The 20,095-nt window shown below is 38.8% G+C and overlaps 1 protein-coding gene across 1 annotated transcript in view; it reads right to left on the bottom strand.

Annotated features, from left to right (window-relative positions):
* Positions 1 to 5,796: 5,796 nt before the first annotated feature.
* ZNF277 (zinc finger protein 277) overlaps positions 5,797 to 20,095 on the bottom strand; it is a 123,343-nt gene continuing 109,044 nt past the window's right edge. Inside the window, exons 7-12 of the mRNA XM_058528544.1 lie at positions 19,313 to 19,445; positions 12,170 to 12,237; positions 10,658 to 10,754; positions 8,903 to 8,945; positions 7,697 to 7,871; positions 5,797 to 6,141 (exon numbers count right to left, since the gene is read on the bottom strand). Of these exons, the coding sequence (XP_058384527.1) occupies positions 5,955 to 6,141; positions 7,697 to 7,871; positions 8,903 to 8,945; positions 10,658 to 10,754; positions 12,170 to 12,237; positions 19,313 to 19,445 (703 nt within the window). The 3' untranslated portion in view covers positions 5,797 to 5,954. The remainder of the gene's footprint in view (positions 6,142 to 7,696; positions 7,872 to 8,902; positions 8,946 to 10,657; positions 10,755 to 12,169; positions 12,238 to 19,312; positions 19,446 to 20,095) is intronic.

Here is a 20,095-nt window from a genome sequence, read left to right as displayed (position 1 = left end):
GTAAAACTTTTAATATCAAATAAATTTGTGTTTTTCTCATTTTAACCTGTCTGTTGTCAGTTTATTTTGCAGACTCAGCCAGAAAACCTAAGAGGGTAGAGGAGAATTTTCCTCCCCTGCAAGATATTTGCATTCTTGCAAAGTCTAGAAATATGCAATGATGGCAAGCCCAGTCACCAGTCTGTTTTGAGAGGTCTTTCTTCCCATCTTGAATCTTAAACACCTCCTAACTTTCATTTCCCTTTTGAGCCTTCTGTCTCCAACATCCCCTGATCCATGGAGTCTGGGCTCTGACTAATGACGTGATTTCCACAGTGGCTCCTGCTGTTGCCTTTTGTTGTGGAATTGCTTAGGCTTGTGAAGCCTGTCTTCTAAGGGTGGTTTCTCCTTCATCCCCTCATTTGTTTCAGCTGGAAAACATCCTCAGCCAATTCCTGAGCTAAAGCTGCTGTTGATGTTTCAGCAGCTTGAATCGCCAGGGGTACTGAGATTAGTTTCAGCTATGAGTGACAGAAAACCCAAAATAACAGTGGGAGGGGAGAAGTTTATTCCATTCACATAACTGTCTAAGTCAGCATTCCAGGGCTGGTGTAGCCCACAGTTGCCACACCATGCATGCCTTTGACCTCATGGTCCCATATGCAGACATCTACATCCTGAGCAACAGGAGGCAGGAAGGGATGAAAGAAAAGCAGAAGGTGCTTGGGTCCAGCATCTTAAGCATGACTCTTGGAAGCTGTCACATAAGACTCCTCTGTTCACATCTCATTTGCCAGAATGTGGACACACGAGTTTCCTGAGCTGCAAGAGAGGTTCAGATATGTAGTCTTCATTCTTGGCAGCCATATTCCCAAATAAATGTATTATTATTGAAGAAATGGAGAACGAACATTGGGAGCAACTGGACTACCAGACTAATTGCACGGGTGAGGACAAATACCTCTGGTAAGCCCTCCTCAGCACAACACCTCCCCTTGCTTTTGATTGGTCCAGGCCTCCAGCAGTATTTCTCTCTGCTCTGTTTCAGTAACAGTGGATTTGTCCTAGTGTTTCATTTCTTTCTGCACTTTTCAGGGAGGAGCAGCTGAGTTTGTCATAGGATAAATTTTTTCTTAAGTTGATCCATTTCCTTCCCTAACACATATAGGCCTAATACTATTTGTAGGATCTGATGCCTCCTTCTCTTTTTTAAACTTTCTCTCCAGACATGTACTTGCCTAACATTCTGTTCTAGATTTTGTCTAATGAGGTCTTCTGTTTTGAGAGGTAAATCACTAGGTTCTGGTCTGCCAAAGGCAACCATTGTTCAAAAAATCTTCTCACTTGTCTGAGTTAGATAATCAGCATGTATTTTCTGATTTGGCTAATAGCCAATCCAGGCATGGATTCCATTTATCACTGTCCCGCCTCACTCTTGTTTCATCTTGTTGCCTTCATTTAGAGTCCTAATTCTCAAAATTTCTCAGGTGTGTTCCCTCTGGGCACAGGCAGCACTTGTGTCCCTGTCTACAATTACAGTGACATTCGGAAACTCATTCAATAATCCCCTGAGTAATTTACTTGCATCTGACTGATCTTCCCCTCTCAAGCGGTCCAGAGGTTCAGGGTACACTTGGCATCACTGTCCCAGTCTTTAAGGTGCGGTTCCCCATTGGTTCTTACCAAGGAGTCTCCACATGGCTCTGAAAGAGTACTTGGCCAGTAATGGCCCATATTTGTGTTCCTTCTGGGAGAGTCAGTAGTTTGCTGAGACTTTGCTTCTGTTCTTGTTCCATTTCTTTGGGACTAAGTTATTATTTTTGTCCCCCAAAACATCCACCCATTTAAAAGATAACCTCTCATATGAATTAAATCCTAAGTACATCATCTTTTCCCTTTTATCTGATGGTCTGTCCTTCAATTTCATTTTTCCTTTTATATCTATCTGATCTGTTCTCTAAAATCTCAACCTAATCTCCAAAAAAAAGCTCTCTCCTTCTTAAGCTTAATTATTCTTATTTTGTTCTCATTTTTCCATTGCTCCTGTTCTAAGACTGAAGCACATTCTAGAAAGACTCCTGACAGTCCTTGATTTCCTGAACAAATCTGATTCCTAGAGGCACAAGGTTCTAGGCATAGGACTAATTGCCTTTTTTTTTTTAAAGATTTTATTTTTCCCCCCAAAGCCCCAGTAGATAGTTGTGTCATAGCTGCACATCCTTTTTTTTTTTTTTAAAGATTTATTTATTTATTTCCCCCGCAAAGCCTCAGTAGATAGTTGTATGTCATAGCTGCACATCCTTCTAGTTGCTGTATGTGGGACGCGGCCTCAGCATGGCCGGAGAAGTGGTGAGTCGGTGCGCGCCCGGGATCCGAACCCCGGTTGCCAGCAGCAGAGCACGCGCACTTAACCGCTAAGCCACGGGGCTGGCCCGGACTAATTGCCTTCTTAATCGTTGATTTTAAAACAATTTAACTTAACTGTGTCTTTAACTTACACAATTTTCTTTATAATAAGGGCTCCCATTTATTTGTTTCCTTGGTTTTTAATAAAAGCCTTGTATGGGTATCTGCACAGCTGGAGGCTTGGAAATCTAAAGCCAAGGTCAGAGCCCACATAATTTACAAATCCAGTCAATTTCAGATCACATGGTGGAAGACTACTCTTGAGACTCGGAACAGGCTATATGACTTCAAGACGTCTTGGGGCACTGCCTACACAGGCTAGCATTAACTGAAAACTAGAACTTCAGATTCCAGTGCTCTATAGCACATATGCTGTGTAAAGAACCCATTCATAAAGAAATGAGAGAATTAGAAAATCAACATTTTGCAACCCCTGAAAAAAATAATACTTCTAGGTAACAATTACCAATGGATGCCAAAATCATTAATCCAAAGACTGATAGGGAACTTTATAATGATGCATCAGACTGACAATACCTAAATGCACTGATCAATTCTGACATCTGTAAAAGCGGCACATCAGATATTATGTGTGCAATATTGTGATTTATAAAAAATATATATTTGGTCATTCAGATGACCAAAGTATATTTCTCATATACATGGGGTCTTCATCCACAGTTCCCAAACCCTTAGAATTTATGTTAATGAAGGTGACTTTTGGATTCCATCCAAGGGCAAAGGCTGGTTGCCAACAGAACCAGCCATGTGATCAGAGGATTGGACTTTCCAGTCCCAACCCCTGACCTCCAGGAGGGACAAGGGGCTTGAGGTTGAGTCAATTGCCAGTGGCCAATGACTTAGTCAATCATGATTATGTAATGAAGCCTCCATAAAAACATAAAATCCTAGCTCGTGGACACTTTTTTTTGAGAGCTTCTGGGTTGCTGAACACATGGAGGTGCTGGGAGAGCTGTGCACCTGCAAAGGGCATGGAAGTTCCTGCACCCCTTCCCTTATACCTTGCCCTAAGCATCTCTTCCATCTGGATATTCATCTGTACCCTTTATCATATCCTTTAATAAACTGATAAATGTTAAGTGTTTCCCTGAGTTCTATAGGCCGTTCTGGCAAATTAATTGAAACCAAGGAGGGGGTCATGGGAACCTCTGATTTATAGCCAGTTGGTCAGAAGTATAGGTAACAACCTGGACTCAAGACTGGCATCCTGAGTTGGAGGGTGCTATTGGAACTTCCAGTTTGTACCAATCAGTCAGAAGCACAGGTAACAAGTTGGACTTGTGGCTGGTGTCTGAAGCGGTGGGTGGTCTTGTGGGACTGAGCCCTTTACCTGTGGAATCTGTTTCTATCTTTAGGTAGACAGTGTCAGAATTGAGTTGAATTCTTGGACACCTGTTGGCATCTGAGAACTGCTTGCTGGTGTGGGGAAGCCGCCTCACACACACATTGATGTTGGGTTCAAGAACCCTTTGCAATATGCCTGATGTGATGCAATAGGAACCACACAGTATCTCTTAAGAATTATTCTTGTAAAAAAGATTTTTTCAATCCTTTTCTTCTTTTTGCAGGGGAAGAGTCACCCTGTTAACATCTGTTGCCAATCTTCACATCTGTTGCCAATCTTCCTTCTTTTTTCTTCCTCCTTGTCCCCTCCCCGACCCCACAAAAACCCAGTACATAGGTGTGTATAGTTGTAAGTTCTTCTGGTTCTTCTGTGTGAGCCACCACCACAGCATGACCACTGACAGACTAGTGGTGTAGTTTCACGCCCGGAAACCAAACCTGGGCCACCGAAACAGAGTGCACTGAACTTTAATCTCTAGGCCATCAGGGCTGGCTCATAAAATAATTTTTTGAACTCAAATTTAATGTAGCTTCTAGATCTACAGGAAAAATGGGTGAGAGAGGAACATGTTAAATGACACAAAGAGGATACAATCATACGAATTCAGAAAGTGAGAGAAGCAATCCTGTTTCTTCAACAAGTGGCATTTTAAAAAAAGGAACATGAGTTATAGATTATAAGACCATTAAGAACCACATCAACCAAATGCAATGCATGTGGCTCACTTGGAACCGGATTTAAATAACTGTAAAAAGACATTTTAAAAAACTTATTTTGAAACAATTTTAGACTTACAGAAAAAGTTGCCATAGTACAAAGAATTCCCACATACTCTTCACCTAGATTCCCCAAATGTTAACATCTTACTGCATTTACTTTATCATTCTCTCTCTCTATATATCCATATTAGTTTTTTGAGAATAAGTTACAAATAAAATGTTCCTTATCCCTAAATACTTCAGTGTGTATATTCTAAAGAGAAGGACATTCTCATACGTAACCACAGTACAATGATCAAAATCTGGAAATTAACACCAACACCATAACATTTACTACACACTTTATTCAAATTTTGCCAAGTGTCCCACTAATATCTTTTATAGCAAAAGAAAATTTTTTTCTTGGTCCAGGATCCAATCCAGGATTACACATTGTGATTTTTCTTTAGTCTGCTTTAATCTGGAAAAGTATTTCAGTCTCTGTTTCTCATGATCTTGATTTTTGAAGGGTAAAGGCCAGTAATTTTGTAGACTGTCCCTCAATTTGGATTTGATTGATGTTCCTTCATTATATTCACATTATACATTTTGGAAAGGAATCCTAAAAAGTGATGTTTTGTCCTCCTCACTGCATCTTATCAGGAGGCCTACAATATTTGTCCTATAACTGATAATATTGTAAAAAGACATTTTTTGAGACAACTATAGAAAATTTAAAATATATGATATTAAGAAGTCACTTAATTTTGTCAGATGTCATAATGGTGTTGTCATTGTTTTTATATGTTGTCATATTGTCAACATATAAACATAATGACATATGTCATATTGTCATTGTTGTCATATGTTTTTAAAAAATGGTACTTATCTGTTAGCGATACATTGTAGGGGAAAGTGAAGTTATCTGGCTTGACATCCATTTCTAGGCAGTTTAGCAACTCTCGGCAGAAAGTAGTAACGATAATATGATTATTATTATTGATTATTGAGATCAGATCTTGATTATTCTGAAGTAGTGTCCAATTTGTGCATTCTCCCCGTCTTTGACCATTTCTCCTTTCTTCTGAGGCTCCTCTTTTGGTTACTATATTTACAGCTTAGCCAGTCTAGTAAAGAAAAACACATCTGTCGAATTTTTGACTTGTTGGATGAAGAAAGCCTGTGGGGAAGAAACTGAAACTACTGGTTGAAATTAGGTTTATAAATAATTTGAACATTTCATATCTTTGTGATTTGCATGTCCTCCTTATTACAGATAATTATGAATCTAATGAGATCATTTACAATGATTATATAATAAAACTTTAGAGCCAAACACAAAAAGTCCTCATTTTATTTTTCTACTTTAATTTTTAAAAAGAACATTCATTTTTTAAAAGTTTATTTCACCAAGGACTAATGTTTTACTAGTGTTCAAATTTAAATGATTCTTTCATGTCTGTCTCACAGGAGAAAACGAAAAATTGCTTCTGTGGCAGTTTCTTCTAGTTTTTCAAGCCCTCGTGTAGTAGCAGCTGGTTCAAAATACTGCTTTGTTTCAAAGCATGCAATTCAGATGTATCTTCACTGATGATGGTAATACTTCCATTTTGTTCCTGAGCTGTTAGGTCACTTTCACTGTCAGACAGTGTACACAGTAGAGTGTCATTTTCATAGGTTGGAAAATAATACCTGAAAATAACCAGAGACATATTAACCAAAACTATAAATTATCGAGAAAATTTATAGGCAGCTGAATGTACATATTACTATCATTTTGCTAGGTTTCCTCGGCAACAATTTCAACAGCATTTTGCAAAGGGAGACAACTTCTCAATTACGTTCACTTTGACCTTTACTGGCTGACATCAGTCTTACTAGTATCCTTGTTAGGTGGTCATCAACAATCTTACTAGTATCCTTGCTAGCTGGGCATCAGCCTTTGCTTGATATCCACCATAATAAGAAACTTACTATCTTAAAGGCTACCTGCTCTAGTATCGGGCAGCTCTAGTTGTTAGATAAAACCTCCTCAGATGAAGCTAAAAATGACATCCCTCTCATTTTTACTCAAAGGTCCCAGTTCTTTCCTAGAGGTAAACAAAGTTCAAATCCAGTTATTGTTTCATACACTAATCCTTCAACTATGTGACGAAAACAAGTTTCCCCTTGTGTGTGCGTGTTTTTTTCCCCAACCTAATCATTACTGGTTCCTTCATTCTAGATGATCAAAAATTAAAACACCTATAGAATTTTAGGTCTGTTATTCTGGTTCCTTCTCTGGATATACTTCGGAGCTGGTTCTGAGGTACCTCTAAAGATTTCAACCTGTAGAAGAAGAATTATAGGAATAGGGTATCAGGTCAATCCAGGGCTGACTTGGCCTCTCACAAGTCTGGGATTTTCTAAAGAGGAAAAACTAGAGCTTTTCAGCTAGATTACTGGGGGGACCTGACTTAACGTTCTCTGAGAATAGAGGAATTTCCGGGCAGCTAGAACCCCACAACCTCTCAGAAGTTCCCTCAACTGAGGTTATCCAGAGTGAAGTGAGAACCAGCCCAGAAGGTTGCACTGGCAAAATGACACCTGGCAGTTTGACACCACCTCAATAGGCACGTACCAGTAGACCAATTGCTTAATGTCTTTAAAGTGCCAAGATGCAAAATATATACCAAAGCCCAGTAGTTGCATATTCTTTGACACAGTAATTTGATTTCTAGGAGTTTATCTAAATGAAATAATTAGGGAAGTGTGCAAAAATGCAGGCATATGGATATTTGTTGCATCACTATTTATAAGAGCAAAACATAAGAAACAACGTAAATATCTAATAAATTAAGGTATATCCATACCATGGAATATTTGGCAACCATTAAAAATGATGCAGTAAACTTGTATTGGATATGGAAAGCTGCTTACAATGTTGTTAACAAAATATAATTTCAAAACCTATACTTGTATATTTATCTATATCTATATCTATCTCCACACCAGAAATAGTTGGTTACATTTGTAAGAGGAGGATTACTTTAAAAATAAGGTTTTTGAAGATTTTTACTGTTTACAATAAACATGTATTTCTTTTTTGTGCGTGTGTTTTTTTTTATTCTTTTTTATTTTTTTGTTTATTGCCATAACCTTGGTTTATAACATATTTCTTTTTTATATAAGTTTAAAGGAATTAAATAAAGGGACAAAATAAAGCAGATAGAGCAAAGAAGTTTATATCTGGTTGAGTAGTACTCACTCTGGTTGATCCCATGTCTTTCTTTCAGGAAGCAGTGATGTATGTCTAGCTTCTTCCATGTGAGTCTTTAAGTCTGCTTTGGATTTGAACTTCACATGGCAGCCATAACATCTACATTGGTGAATCTGCCTCCGAATGAAATTAACCAGTTTCACTTGCTGATAGAAATTTAATCCTGAAAAATGACAGTACATAGAATCATTAGACAACTGGTCAGACCCATTTATGCACTGTTACGGTTTTTTAAAAGAGCCACTTCTCTTTATTAACTAACCTGAGGGGGCAGTGCAATTATAAAGCATAATAATAGATATCAAATAACAGCCAATACTTATACAGAGCTTATGTGCTAGGCACTGTTCTACTCACTTTCCATGTGTTAATACATTTAATCCTTGAAAAACTCTATCACATAGGTAGTATTATCATATCTGCATTATATATTAGGAAACTGTCCAAGGTTGCACAGCTAGTAAGTAGTAGAGCTAGGATCTGACACCAGGATGTTTGCTCCAGAGCCCCTGTTCTTGACAACTGAGCTAATTATATATACAACAATATACATGTCTACAAAACAACAAAATAAAGTAACACATCCAAGAGTCGAGGAAAGTAGTCAGTGAGCTGAGGTGTGCGAATTGAGCTTTTTACTGTCTTAGATCCATTAGCAAGTCAGTACTTTATGTCTTCATGCCCCTAATCTTTCTATCATGGTGATACTGAGAATGATGCAATTGGGTACATCTATAATAAATAATCTAGCTATACCGCTAAGAAGTGCAGTGGGTGTTTTACATACGTTATCCACTCCCTATAACACTCTGTTGTCCTGAGGCCCAATGCCATACAGTCAGTAATTGCTGGAGCTGGAATATGAACTCCAGTCTGAGTTCAAAATCCATGCTTTTTCCACTAGCTCCCTCCACTTTATATAGATACTAATGATTAACTTGAATTTTATTTGAAGCATTCATATATGTAGGAAAAAAGAAGAAAGACTGTATGAAATCAAATATCGTATTTAAATATTACAGTTCAAAATCGTTGCAAATCACTGCTTCAGGCAGTTCTGTTGACACCATCTGTGGAGAGAGACATTTTGGCTGTGCACTCTCCAATCATGACTACACAACACAGGCATCGTTTAGAGGGGTGGTGTATAAAAAAACGCAGTATCATGGAAAACAACTTCTGAACCAAACGTACCAAGTTCCGACTTTATTTTGAGGAGATCAAATTCGTGTGCATCCTAAAAAAAGAAATGAATACATCTGTGAGCATATAAATTATTTAATCATTCAGACTGAAGCTATAAACAGCTCATTCATAGGAGTTTGAACACTGTGGAAACTTAGTCTCAGTGTATCATCTTCTGCTTTTGAAGTCTTCAAAATCTAACTGCTTCCCCCCACATCTAACTGCTTTTTAAAACACAGTCCAAACAAGTCATGTCAATCAGTTAAAACATTTTAATAATTCACAGCTTGTATCTACAGTTTTTCCAATTTACTATGTATGCATTCTTCAGTCTGACAAAAGTATCCTCAGTCTCTGGGTAAGATGTGGCCCTGGTGTATTGTGCATCTGGACTAGAATTATGGATATAGGCCCTTTGCTCCACAAGCAGATAGGTAATTTTACAAATTCTGCTTTTCATTTTATGCTGTCAAATAGACTGTTTAAACCTGCAAGTTTCTCTTCATTCACATCTTCCCACAAATTACATTTCTTTTGATTTTTACAATGCAGAGATTTATTTTATTCTCTTCCATTCTAGCAATCGTCCATCTGGGTCAAGTTTTAACTTACAAGCTTACAGAGAATAAAGACCATCTAACTCCTTGTGAAGGGATTTAGTGTAGCACCACAGGCAGGATAATTAGGAATTCCATGGTATGTCATCACTGAAAGTGACTGAGCAGAGGTTGAGGACACCAGTCACAAGGATACTGCAAAGGGAATTCCCACACAGGGTAGGGGTACTAAGGCTCCTTTCAATTCAAAGATATTAGGATATTATGAATTAAATTTAAACACTGTAAACTATATACACATACTAGTGGCAATCTGTTTTAGAGAAAGTGACTCTCTGCTTTCATAAGGGTAAACGCCCACGGCCTTCTGAACACCTTCCAGGTCCTTTATTGAACTAAGAACAGTGTTTCTGAAGGAGAGTGGAGTGAAGGTGGGTGAAATAAGAGAGCCAGCTCCACTACTGGTAGAGATCAGTGGGGGAGGGTAGGGAGAGCATATCAGAATCATCTGGTAATATTTTTCTATTATAATCCCCCCTCTACTCCCAAGTGGCAATACTGTCATGAGTCATTAGATGTTCCCCTTCCCTACCCACACTGTCCAGCTAAGGATCAGAGGTGTAGGGAGTATGTCATCTCTCAGACACACTGGAGTGAAAAAAAGATTTAGAACTACTAGCTTCAAGCTTCATTATAACATAAAAATGGCATCCAAAAGGGAAAGCACAAACTGGAAACGCCCTCAAATTTCTTCTTTCCAAATCCTTGTAACTGAATAAGCTGCAAGACTATACCCTGTACCCTCTCTAGGTCCACGCACTTCCCCCTGCCATTTTCTCCAAGGGCTTTATAAATGTCAAATTTCTCCCTTATTCTCTTTATTCACCAGCACAGGAAGTACTGGAAAAAGAGTCAGAATCTTTCCATAATCTGGGTACTGCTAATCATAGTTGCAGATCCCACATTCTAAGCTAGAATTATCTAGCTTATCTGGACCAGCTCACTCAGGTCCAGTCAATTTTACTAAATTGCCCCGAGTTCTGGTTCTCCTTGATGAACAAGGTCTGTCTCTTCTGTTTTGCTTATAGCACTTGTAAGAACGGGATAACGATCGAGAAACTAAAAGTATACGCTGATGAGGCTGCAATAATTATCAGCTTCCCCCCGTCAGAACAAAACAAAATTCAAATGAATAAAAGTATCTCACCTCCATGTGGACATATAATTTCTCAATTGTTTCTGCTTGCTTTTCACAAAACAGGCAGACGGCAGAGACTGGGTGTTCTTCCCAATCAGACCAGTCACTGTGTTAAAAAAAAAAAAGAGCAGATAACGGAGATTCCCTTCATTAAGAGGGTATACTACAGTGACTTGGTATTACTTTCTCCTCCCTAGGAGATTCTGCCAATCTCCTTCAACTCTGACATGTTTGTAAAGATTGTCACATCATATTATGACTTTTTGATACAGCTTTTGAAATTCAAAGCAGCACCATGAAATTACTGTAAACAGAGAACAGGTGCTGCTCCTTTTTCTTATACTTGCCTCTCTTCTGAGCAGCTATCTCACTATAAAATCAAGGCAATGTCTTTCTGAGACAACCAGGTTTAAATTGCAAAGGAGACATACCAGGAGATGTGATGCTCTCTCTCATTAACCACAAGCACAAAGTGCACATGCTGTGAGGTAAAATGCTGGGAGTGTGTTCTGCATGGCAAATTGTGTATTTTAAAAAGGCAAACAGTATATATTTCATGTGGGAAATACTAATCATTTTAAATGGGGCAAGTGTTAAATCTGGTGGTAGACAGAGAACTCAAAAAGCATACAAGACCCCTTTACCATTTTTCCCCCTCTTCGCATTTATTTATTTATTTATTTTTTGTGTGAGGAAGATCAGCTCTGAGCTAACATCCATACCAATCTTCCTCTTTTTGCTGAGGAAGACTGGCCCTGGGCTAACATCCGTGCCCATCTTCCTCTACTTTATATGGGATGCTGCCACAGCATGGCCTGACAAGTAGTGCATCAGTGCGCGCCCGAAATCTGAACCCGGGCCGCCAGCAGCAGAGCGCGCGCACTTAACCGCTATGCCACGGAGCCAGCCCCACTCGCATTTACTTTTTGAGATACTGCCAACTTCTTGTCATTCCTAAACCAGCAAAATCAAAATCCCAGGAGAGAAAAGGGTGAACAGCTTTGAATGAAAAGAGGAGGAATAACTGGGAATCCTTTTAGGTTGAAAAGAACACTTTGCAAGCTTACAATTTCAAGCAAAGAAGCTGTGAATGTTTTAAGTTGGTCATCAATGAGATAAACACAGAACAAGGTTAACTTCAACTCAGTTATATTCTCTTCTCCAATGACAAGCAGCATGGAGAGTTCAGCGATTATATCACCTCAAGGTCTGGGGACCAACCAACTAAAACAAAGCATCCTGGAGTGTATTTTTCTCTATAATTATATATCACCTCTGTGTTCAATTAATATCTTTAATGGCAAAACACTATTTAGTTAGAACAACAGTTGCTTTAGTGATTTTTATGTCAGTTATTTGGAATTCACATTTTTGCTGTACTACATGAAAGGATGCATGGCTTAGAGAAGTTTTCTTTCTTTTTATTCTATCTCCTCAGAATGATCATTTTAAACCAAACCAAAGAATTGTTTTCCTACTCTTAAAGCACTGTAATTAATTAGCAGAGATAACAAGTCTTACTCTTCCTGAAGGTCTAACAACTCCCGATCATCTTCCAACTGAACTTCTTCCCATGATTTTCCAAGTTCCTTTGTAGGAGGAAAAGAAGGATTAGAGAGATGGAAGGATTTGGGGAGGAGGGGAAAGGAGAGAAAATAGACACAGAACTCAAAATAAAACAAAACACCCCAAACAAAAAACCCACACTTGACTGGTTTTAAAACAATATAAGTAGGATATATTAAAACTGTTATTTCAGTGATATGGAGGATATATATCCTAAAATGCTTTTAATATATTTTTCTTTTTGGAGAAGCAGCAATATCCTTTCTTTTTTGGTGAGAAAGATCGGCCCTGAGCTAACATCCATGTCAATCCTCCTCTTTTTGCTAAGACCGGCCCTGAGCTAACATCTATTGCCAATCCTCCTCCTTTTTTTTTTTTCCCCTTTTTCTCCCCAAAGCCCCAAAGCAGACAGTTGTATGTCATAGTTGCACATCCTTCTAGTTGCTGTATGTGGGACACCGCCTCAGCATGGCCGGACAAGCGGTGCGTTGGTGCGCGCCCAGGACCTGAACCTGGGCCGCCAATAGTGGAGCACGCGCACTTAACCGCTAAGCCATGGGGCCGGCAATATCCTTTCAATCAAATTCTTTTCTCTCAAATGTAAACCAGTGTTTGTCAACCCTGGATGCACATTAGAATCTCCTGGGGATCTTTTTAAAAAACCACCAATACCTCTTGACAGAGACCCTGAAACATGCTCCCAGCTGGACTCTGTTTCTACTCCAGGTTCTCCACAGTCTATTCCCCAGACAGCAGTCACAGTAATCTTTCTAAAGGACGTTTCCCTGTTGTATAAACCCTCCCATGGCTTCTCACACTCTTAGAACAAAATTCAGAGTCCTTGCCATGCCTCTAAGGCTTCCATGCTTTGCCCTGGCTCCCTCTCCATCCCTTACGTCCCATCACTTTTTCTCTTGCTCAATCTGCTCCAGCCAGACTGGTCTTTTTTCTATCCCTTGAACACAGCAAGCTCAATTCCACCCAGCTACTTTTTGCACTTGTTGAATTGTCTGCCTGAAACACCACTCCCTCACATATCTGCATGGCCCAGTCATTCTGGTCTCCATTTGAATGTTACCACCTCTTTTTCTGACTACTCTGTCTAAAACAATACCCCTCTTCCAAGTTACTTTTTATTCCTCTATGGCATCTTATTTTTCTTCAAAGCACTGATCACCACCTGAAATCATTTTGTGCATCATCTGTTTCCTTATTTGTTATCCATCTCCTCCACTAGAATATCCATGAGGACACAGCCTTTATTCATTGTTACCTTTCCAGTGCCAGGCACACAGTGGGTACTAGAAAGCTTTTTTTTTGGTGAGGAAGATTAGCCCTGAGCTAACATCTGTTGCCAATCCTCCTCTTTTTGCTGAGGAAGATTGGCCCTGGGCTAACATCTGTGCCCATCTTCCTCTACTTTATATGTGGGATGCCTGCCACAGCATGGATTGATAAGCGGTGTGTACGTCCACGGTCGGGATCTGAACCTGCAAACCCCAAGCCAGCAAAGCAGAGCGCCCAAACTTAACCACTACGCCACCGGGCTCGCCCCTAGAAAGTTATTTTTTGAATTGAATTGTAACTGAAAAGCGTAAAAATTTGATGCCAATTTAGATCCTACCTCAAAAGATTTTTATAGGGCGATTAAACGAGTTAGTTAATGTATATAAAGCACATAGTACCAGGCAATAGTAGGGACTAACTATCTACTCAAATCCCTTTTATCTCTTACAGTTCATGGAGAAGTTCCACCCTTTTAATATTATGTCTGGTCAATTTAGTCATAGTTTCAGCAAAACTTTATGGAGTGATGAGCAGGAATGATTTCTGGTTGGCCCAACCATTTCTCTTTTCTCCCTTGAGTCTCATCTTCCTCACTCTCACCCTTTCTTCTCTCTCCACCCAAACTTTCCACTATGCAACACAAAAACAGACAGTGCACTAAAGAGGGATGTAGGAACATTAATGGACACCTTCTCAAGCAGTTAAACTGTGGTTACAGTCAAGCCCAATCTAATCTGCTACAGATACAGATATCCTTGCTCGATATCCTTCTTTTTGAAAAACAATCAAAATTTACTCTTGGTTATGAACATTCTTTTCTCAAAAAAAGGTATTCATTTAAGTAGAAACAAAGAACTACGAGTGTTATTATGATTTAGGAAAAAAAGAAAATCTATCATTCGTCAACTTAATGAGAGGTTTTGAAGCTGTCATTATCTATCAGCTAAATGATGCATAAACTGAGACATGCAGGGATTTACCATAACGTCATTAGAGACAGTTAATTTGAACTCTATAATGTACTTTCTAGAGTCGTCATGAAGTGTCTGAACCTCATTACAGACACCAAGAATGGCCTCAACACTGCCAACAGGATCCTTGTTAGTTGGAACTTTTGGTGATGAATTAAATCTTTCATGCATTACTTGGTCTCTCTGGACTTGGACTTAAGGACATTGTTGCAAGAGTTTACTGAAGGATGGGCCATCCGTGGCATTACCGTTCTCAATGATATGGGCAAATGCTGCTTATCAATAAATGTTTTGAGCCAAAAGTGACAAAAAAAATCTTTCATTATTAAACTTCCGAACTCAAAACATTATTTTGCAACTTTCTCAGTATAACATGTAGGGATTTATCTAGGTAATACAAGCATTTACCACTTGAGAGAAAAATGGAACTCTGTGTTCATTAGTATATTAGGAAACAAGTGATTTGTATGTGACAGTGGCTCAGACTTTCCTAGAGTGCTCTGTCTTGTACAGTTACATATATGATTTATTATAGGAACAAGACCCAAAGAGAGGGAAAAAAAGCACATAACTCTCTAATTAAGACACTGTGCCTGCTAATGAATCATGTCAGGAAAGCAAAGAATGCAAGAAAAACAAAGTTTGGAAGGCTTATCAGTAAGGATGTGCAGAACACCCCCTCAAACCCCTGCATCAGATGGTTTATGATCAATGAGAGGGTGGAAAAATCCACGGAAAAAAAAAGATTCCCTTCATCCACCACCTCTCTGCCCCAAAACACACACACTTACATGTGCTTACACAAAAAAATCTATCAGAAACAGAGAAATAGAAGTGCTTTAAATGTAAATAATTTCATTAAAGAGAACTATAGCAAAACTATGAAAAATAGGTTAAGAGCCTACTTTTGTTACAAACAGCTTTGTATATTTTAATTAAAAAAACTTAAATCAGAAGATGATAAAACCACAGCAAAAATAGTTCCCCTTGGAAAAACTCAGGGCTTGAAACATGAGCACCTTAGGAATATGCAGCTGAAGTCTTGATGATGATGATGAAAGCAGTCTGTTGCCCTCTGAGGCAGGGGTATCTGAACATGAAACTGCCTGGGACCTTGTCCTCTTAATCATCCCCACTACCCACCGAACACCTTTGTTTGAGAGAAAACAACGAAAGAACTTTAAGTAGATAATCTGGACTATGCAAAGGACCTTTAATGTATTTGCAAGTCTATTATTAATAAAAAACTGATAATGAATTATTAAGCATGGAAATTATCTCACCTAAGGAGGAAAAAGGAATTTGTCAATTTGCTGAGCTCAGAGGAGAGCCAGAAACAGTCTCTTGTCCCTTGGCTCTCCCATCTTTTATGACTATTAGAGTGCAGCTTGCGAGGAATATCCTGGATTCTTCCATCATTGCTGCAGATTCTGTTTGAAGTGGAGGTGAGAAACTCTGGATGCATGACTCAAATACTGCATGTATCTGCTATAGGAGAGGTCAAAACTAACTCTGTACACACCATTACAGGTGTTGAAATTAATGTGCTTACATGTCTCTCTCTCTCTCTCACACCAACCTCAACTCTTTGAGAGTAGTGACTCAAATCAACCACCTTATCTGCAATATTTTTCTTTCTGTACCAGGGTCTGGTACCTGGAAGGCACTCAAATGTTTGTAGAATGCATGAAGCTAATGAAATTACTTCTGAAGGGAAGAGGATGTGAGAAATGGACGTACAGACACAGACTACTAATACACCAATTCTTCTATCTTTTGCCCACATTCATGCACTCATGTCAGCCTTTTACCTCAGAGGGACTCAAATATTTGTAGAATGCATGAAGCCAATGAAATTATTTCTGAAGGGAAGAGGATGTGAGAAATGGATGTACAGACACAGACTACTAATACACCAATTCTTCTATCTTTTGCCCACATTCATGCACTCATGTCAGCCTTTTCCCTCAGAGGGATCAACAGTGAATGTCTCTCATTTTTCTTTTTTTTTTTGGCCTTTAAAAAAATAAAGTAGAGGCTGGCCTGGTTAAGTTAAGTTCACTCGCTCTGCTTTGGTGGCCCGGGGTTCGCAGGTTCAGATCCCAGGCGTGGACCTACGGACCGCTTATCAAGCCATGCTGTGGTGGCATCCCATATAAAGTAGAGGAAGATGGGCACAAATGTTAGCCCAGGGACAATCTTTCTCAGCAAAAAGAGGAGGATTGGCAATGGATGTTAGCTCAGGGCTAATCTTTCTCTCACACACACACAATAAATAAAGTAGTGCCTTTATTCATTGTTTAATTAACTTTTAGAAGATAATATATTTTTCATTAATACAGTCTAAAAAAACTTAAACGATGTCAAGAAACCTTTGGCCCTCATTTTTCTCTAATTTCACATGATTGGTATTTGGAACAATCTTCTATATACTCATTCTATATATTATTATACCTTTTATTTACAACAATATTCCTAGACTGTCAGTTAGGTTGATATCTCTGGTAAGCACTCCTATGGTTCAGGACACCTATACATCTTTAGAGACTTTATTAGCTTCTTCAATCCTTTTCAAAGGTAAGTTTACATCGTTTCCAAAATGCTAAGGCATCATAACACATTTTAGTTTTTTCGTTTAATCATTCTTATTGTTGCTGACTATTTACCTCAGCAGGAAAGCACACAGGGCTAAGAAGGCTAAGGTTGTGGGTTAGAGCCCTTAAAGAGCTGATTAAAGTCACCTTTGAACTTGGCTCAGTTTCTAGTTTCTAGTGCAAAAGAGAATAGGTAAGGAGGGGCGAGTAGATCATTATGAATTCACCATTACTTGACCAAAAAACCCAACTCAAAGTGTAAGAGGTAGGTACTAGAACTAGTTCAACTGTAAAAATTGAGGAAAAATGGAAGGAAACTGATGCACAGAGAGATTAAGTAACTTGCTCCAGCTATGTGACCTTGGGAAAATTACTCAACCTCTCTATGCCCTAGTCTCCTAATCTATAAAATGGGGATAATGATAAGACCTGTGTCACAGGGATGGTTAAGAGTAAATGACTTAATGAATACCTAAGACAGTGCTTGGCGCATAGCAAGCACTCAAATGCTGCTAGTTAAAAAAAAAATTCTATCAAAAGTGATTTAATTTTCATTTTACATGTTATTAAAGCCTTTACATTCTCTTGAAGCACTTCTCGCAAGCCATGATTCATGCCGCATCAAATGTGGGCACTCTGTGGGCAGTATAATCTAGCATGCTCACCTAGAGACAGCTGGTGGTAATTTCAGTTTTGACAGTCGCACTACTTGATGCCCAAGGAATGAAGTATCATACTTTTCTAAAAGTGCCAGCAGAATCTGAGCGAGCAGTCCCTTTGAAGTCTCCTCTAAAAGGTAAACACCTCCAGCCACATAATGTTCTGCTAGTCCCAAGCTCTTGAATACTGGTTTAAAAGAGCCCCAGAAGAAAGTACTGTTAAATTGTTTCCATAGCTTTCTGCAGCAGCTGAATATTTCTCAGAGCTAACACTGAAGTCCACTCCCTATTGGATCTGGCTGGGCCTTGAAGCAGCGTTTGCTCTAGGAATTAATGACTGAGTGACTTCAAGAGAAGACGGAAAGACTCAAAGGGTGCCTTTGCCTTTAGCTAGTTGTAAAACATCTGTAGCAAACCATGGCAACTTCTCGTCAATCTTGAAACACATGCTAAACTTGCTTCTCAAGGGGAATTTTATTTTAACACTATAACGATTAGTTAGAAGAGACAAAAATTCCACCCTACAGCAGAGATTTCCAACATAATTCAGGATATGCTTGTTTCTGTCCAACAGATAAAATGGCTGATTATAATCAATTATGCCTTCTGTGGCCAGTGGGTTTGGATTCTAATTTATTCATATCGAGAAGAAAAAACGTTTCCATTTGCTTAAGAAAAGTGTCAGAAAAAGAACTCTCTCTCTTTCCTTCAGTCCCACTAGGGAGTCACTTAACCCCTCTCTTTATAGGAGTAGTTCCCTCCTTTGTTATGTACACCTGAAAAATCAGCAGATTGGGGGCAGGGCTGGTAGCACTCTCCAGTCCTTGTGTCAATCAAAAATCCCCTCTTAAATTTCCAAATGCCCCCCTAGCGTCATTTGCCTCCACCTGAATACCTTTTCTTAATGAAAGGGACTGGAATCTACAGAGGCCAGCAAATGGTACTGAGGTTTCTGGGCAAGGAGAACTTTCAATGTACTTGAAATCCTTGATGTGGTAACCCCATTAGTCCATCCTACTAGCCAAACAAATAAAAGTCCTCTTGCCTAGTGAAATGATTTGGTTTCTCTGAAACTTCTGTTAAAAATAAGCTGGCCCAAGAGAACGATAGAGAGACTTTTTTTTTGTGGGGAAGGGAAGGTTTTCTTTAATGAGAAGAGAGAAGAGTGAACAGATTGTCTTTAAAGGATTATTTAGCACAGCACCTAGCATGTCCAGAGGTCAACAAATGTTTTTTGAATAGAATATAGAAGTCCCTGGCCTCAAGGTAATAGATAACAATAAATGAGGAAGAGTGTTTGTATATCTAAGTGCTTTATGTTCCTTTTTTTTTTTTTTTGGTCAAGATCATTGTGAGTTCTAGAGACTTGACATTTTTACTACATAAACATCTGGCAAATCAAAGACAAATCAAATCAAGTTCTGCTTTGTAAACTAACCATTTTAAAACCCATCACTGCTTGAAAGTATCCCTCAATTACATTTTGACCTTTATACTAATTGCTTGTTTAAATATTAGATGGCCCTTAGAAAGATTTTTATTTGCAGAAATGCAATCAAATTTTAAATTATGAAGAGAAACCCTTACCAAATAATTGATGACATAAAATTGGTCATATTCTCTGTTCTTAGGATTGATCTTGCGATGCTGTTTTTTCCTCATATGATCTTTAAGTGTATTTTTGTCTCTGAAGGTCTTCTCACAGTACAAGCACTGCAAGCTAAAAGAAATGCACCAACACTGATAGATTAAACAAGTCTCTTGGATAGTAGCTGCAATAGCCTTTTATTATCTTTGAGTCTTATATTTATTCATTTTAGGTCATACAAAATCTTCAAATGGGATGCTCCTTATCAGAACCCCTCTCACTTTATTCATTTGGTTTTATAGGATGCATGCTACGGTTGATTTTGTAGTTGGCTAAGTTGGACAGCTTTGCTCTTTAGTTAAAGCTGTGCAAAGAGGGCCGGCCCCATAGCTTAGTGGTTAAATGGGCGCACTCCGCTGCTGGCGGCCCGGGTTCGGATCCCGGGAGTGCACGGACGCACCGCTTCTCCGGCCATGCTGAGGCCGCATCCCACGTACAGCAACTAGAAGGATGTGCATCTATGACATACAACTATCTACTGGGGCTTTGGGGGGAAAAAAATAAATAAATAAAATTATAAAAAAAAAAATGTGCAAAGATAGCTAATATCCAAAAATCATTTTGATGCTTTACTAATCAAATTACCTATTCTAAAAATGAAAATGTAGGTATGTTCTTCAAATAATTATAATGATAAACTAACTAGCATTGGCTACCTCCACTGAGTATAACAATTTGTCCATGGTTTGGCATATTTTTTTGAGCTGATTTGCAGGGTTTGA

The sequence above is a fragment of the Diceros bicornis genome, chromosome 3, assembly GCF_020826845.1.
Source record: "Diceros bicornis minor isolate mBicDic1 chromosome 3, mDicBic1.mat.cur, whole genome shotgun sequence".
NCBI lineage: Eukaryota > Metazoa > Chordata > Mammalia > Perissodactyla > Rhinocerotidae > Diceros > Diceros bicornis.
Note: the sequence above shows the minus strand (reverse complement) of the source record. Positions and strands in the feature narration are given on the sequence as shown.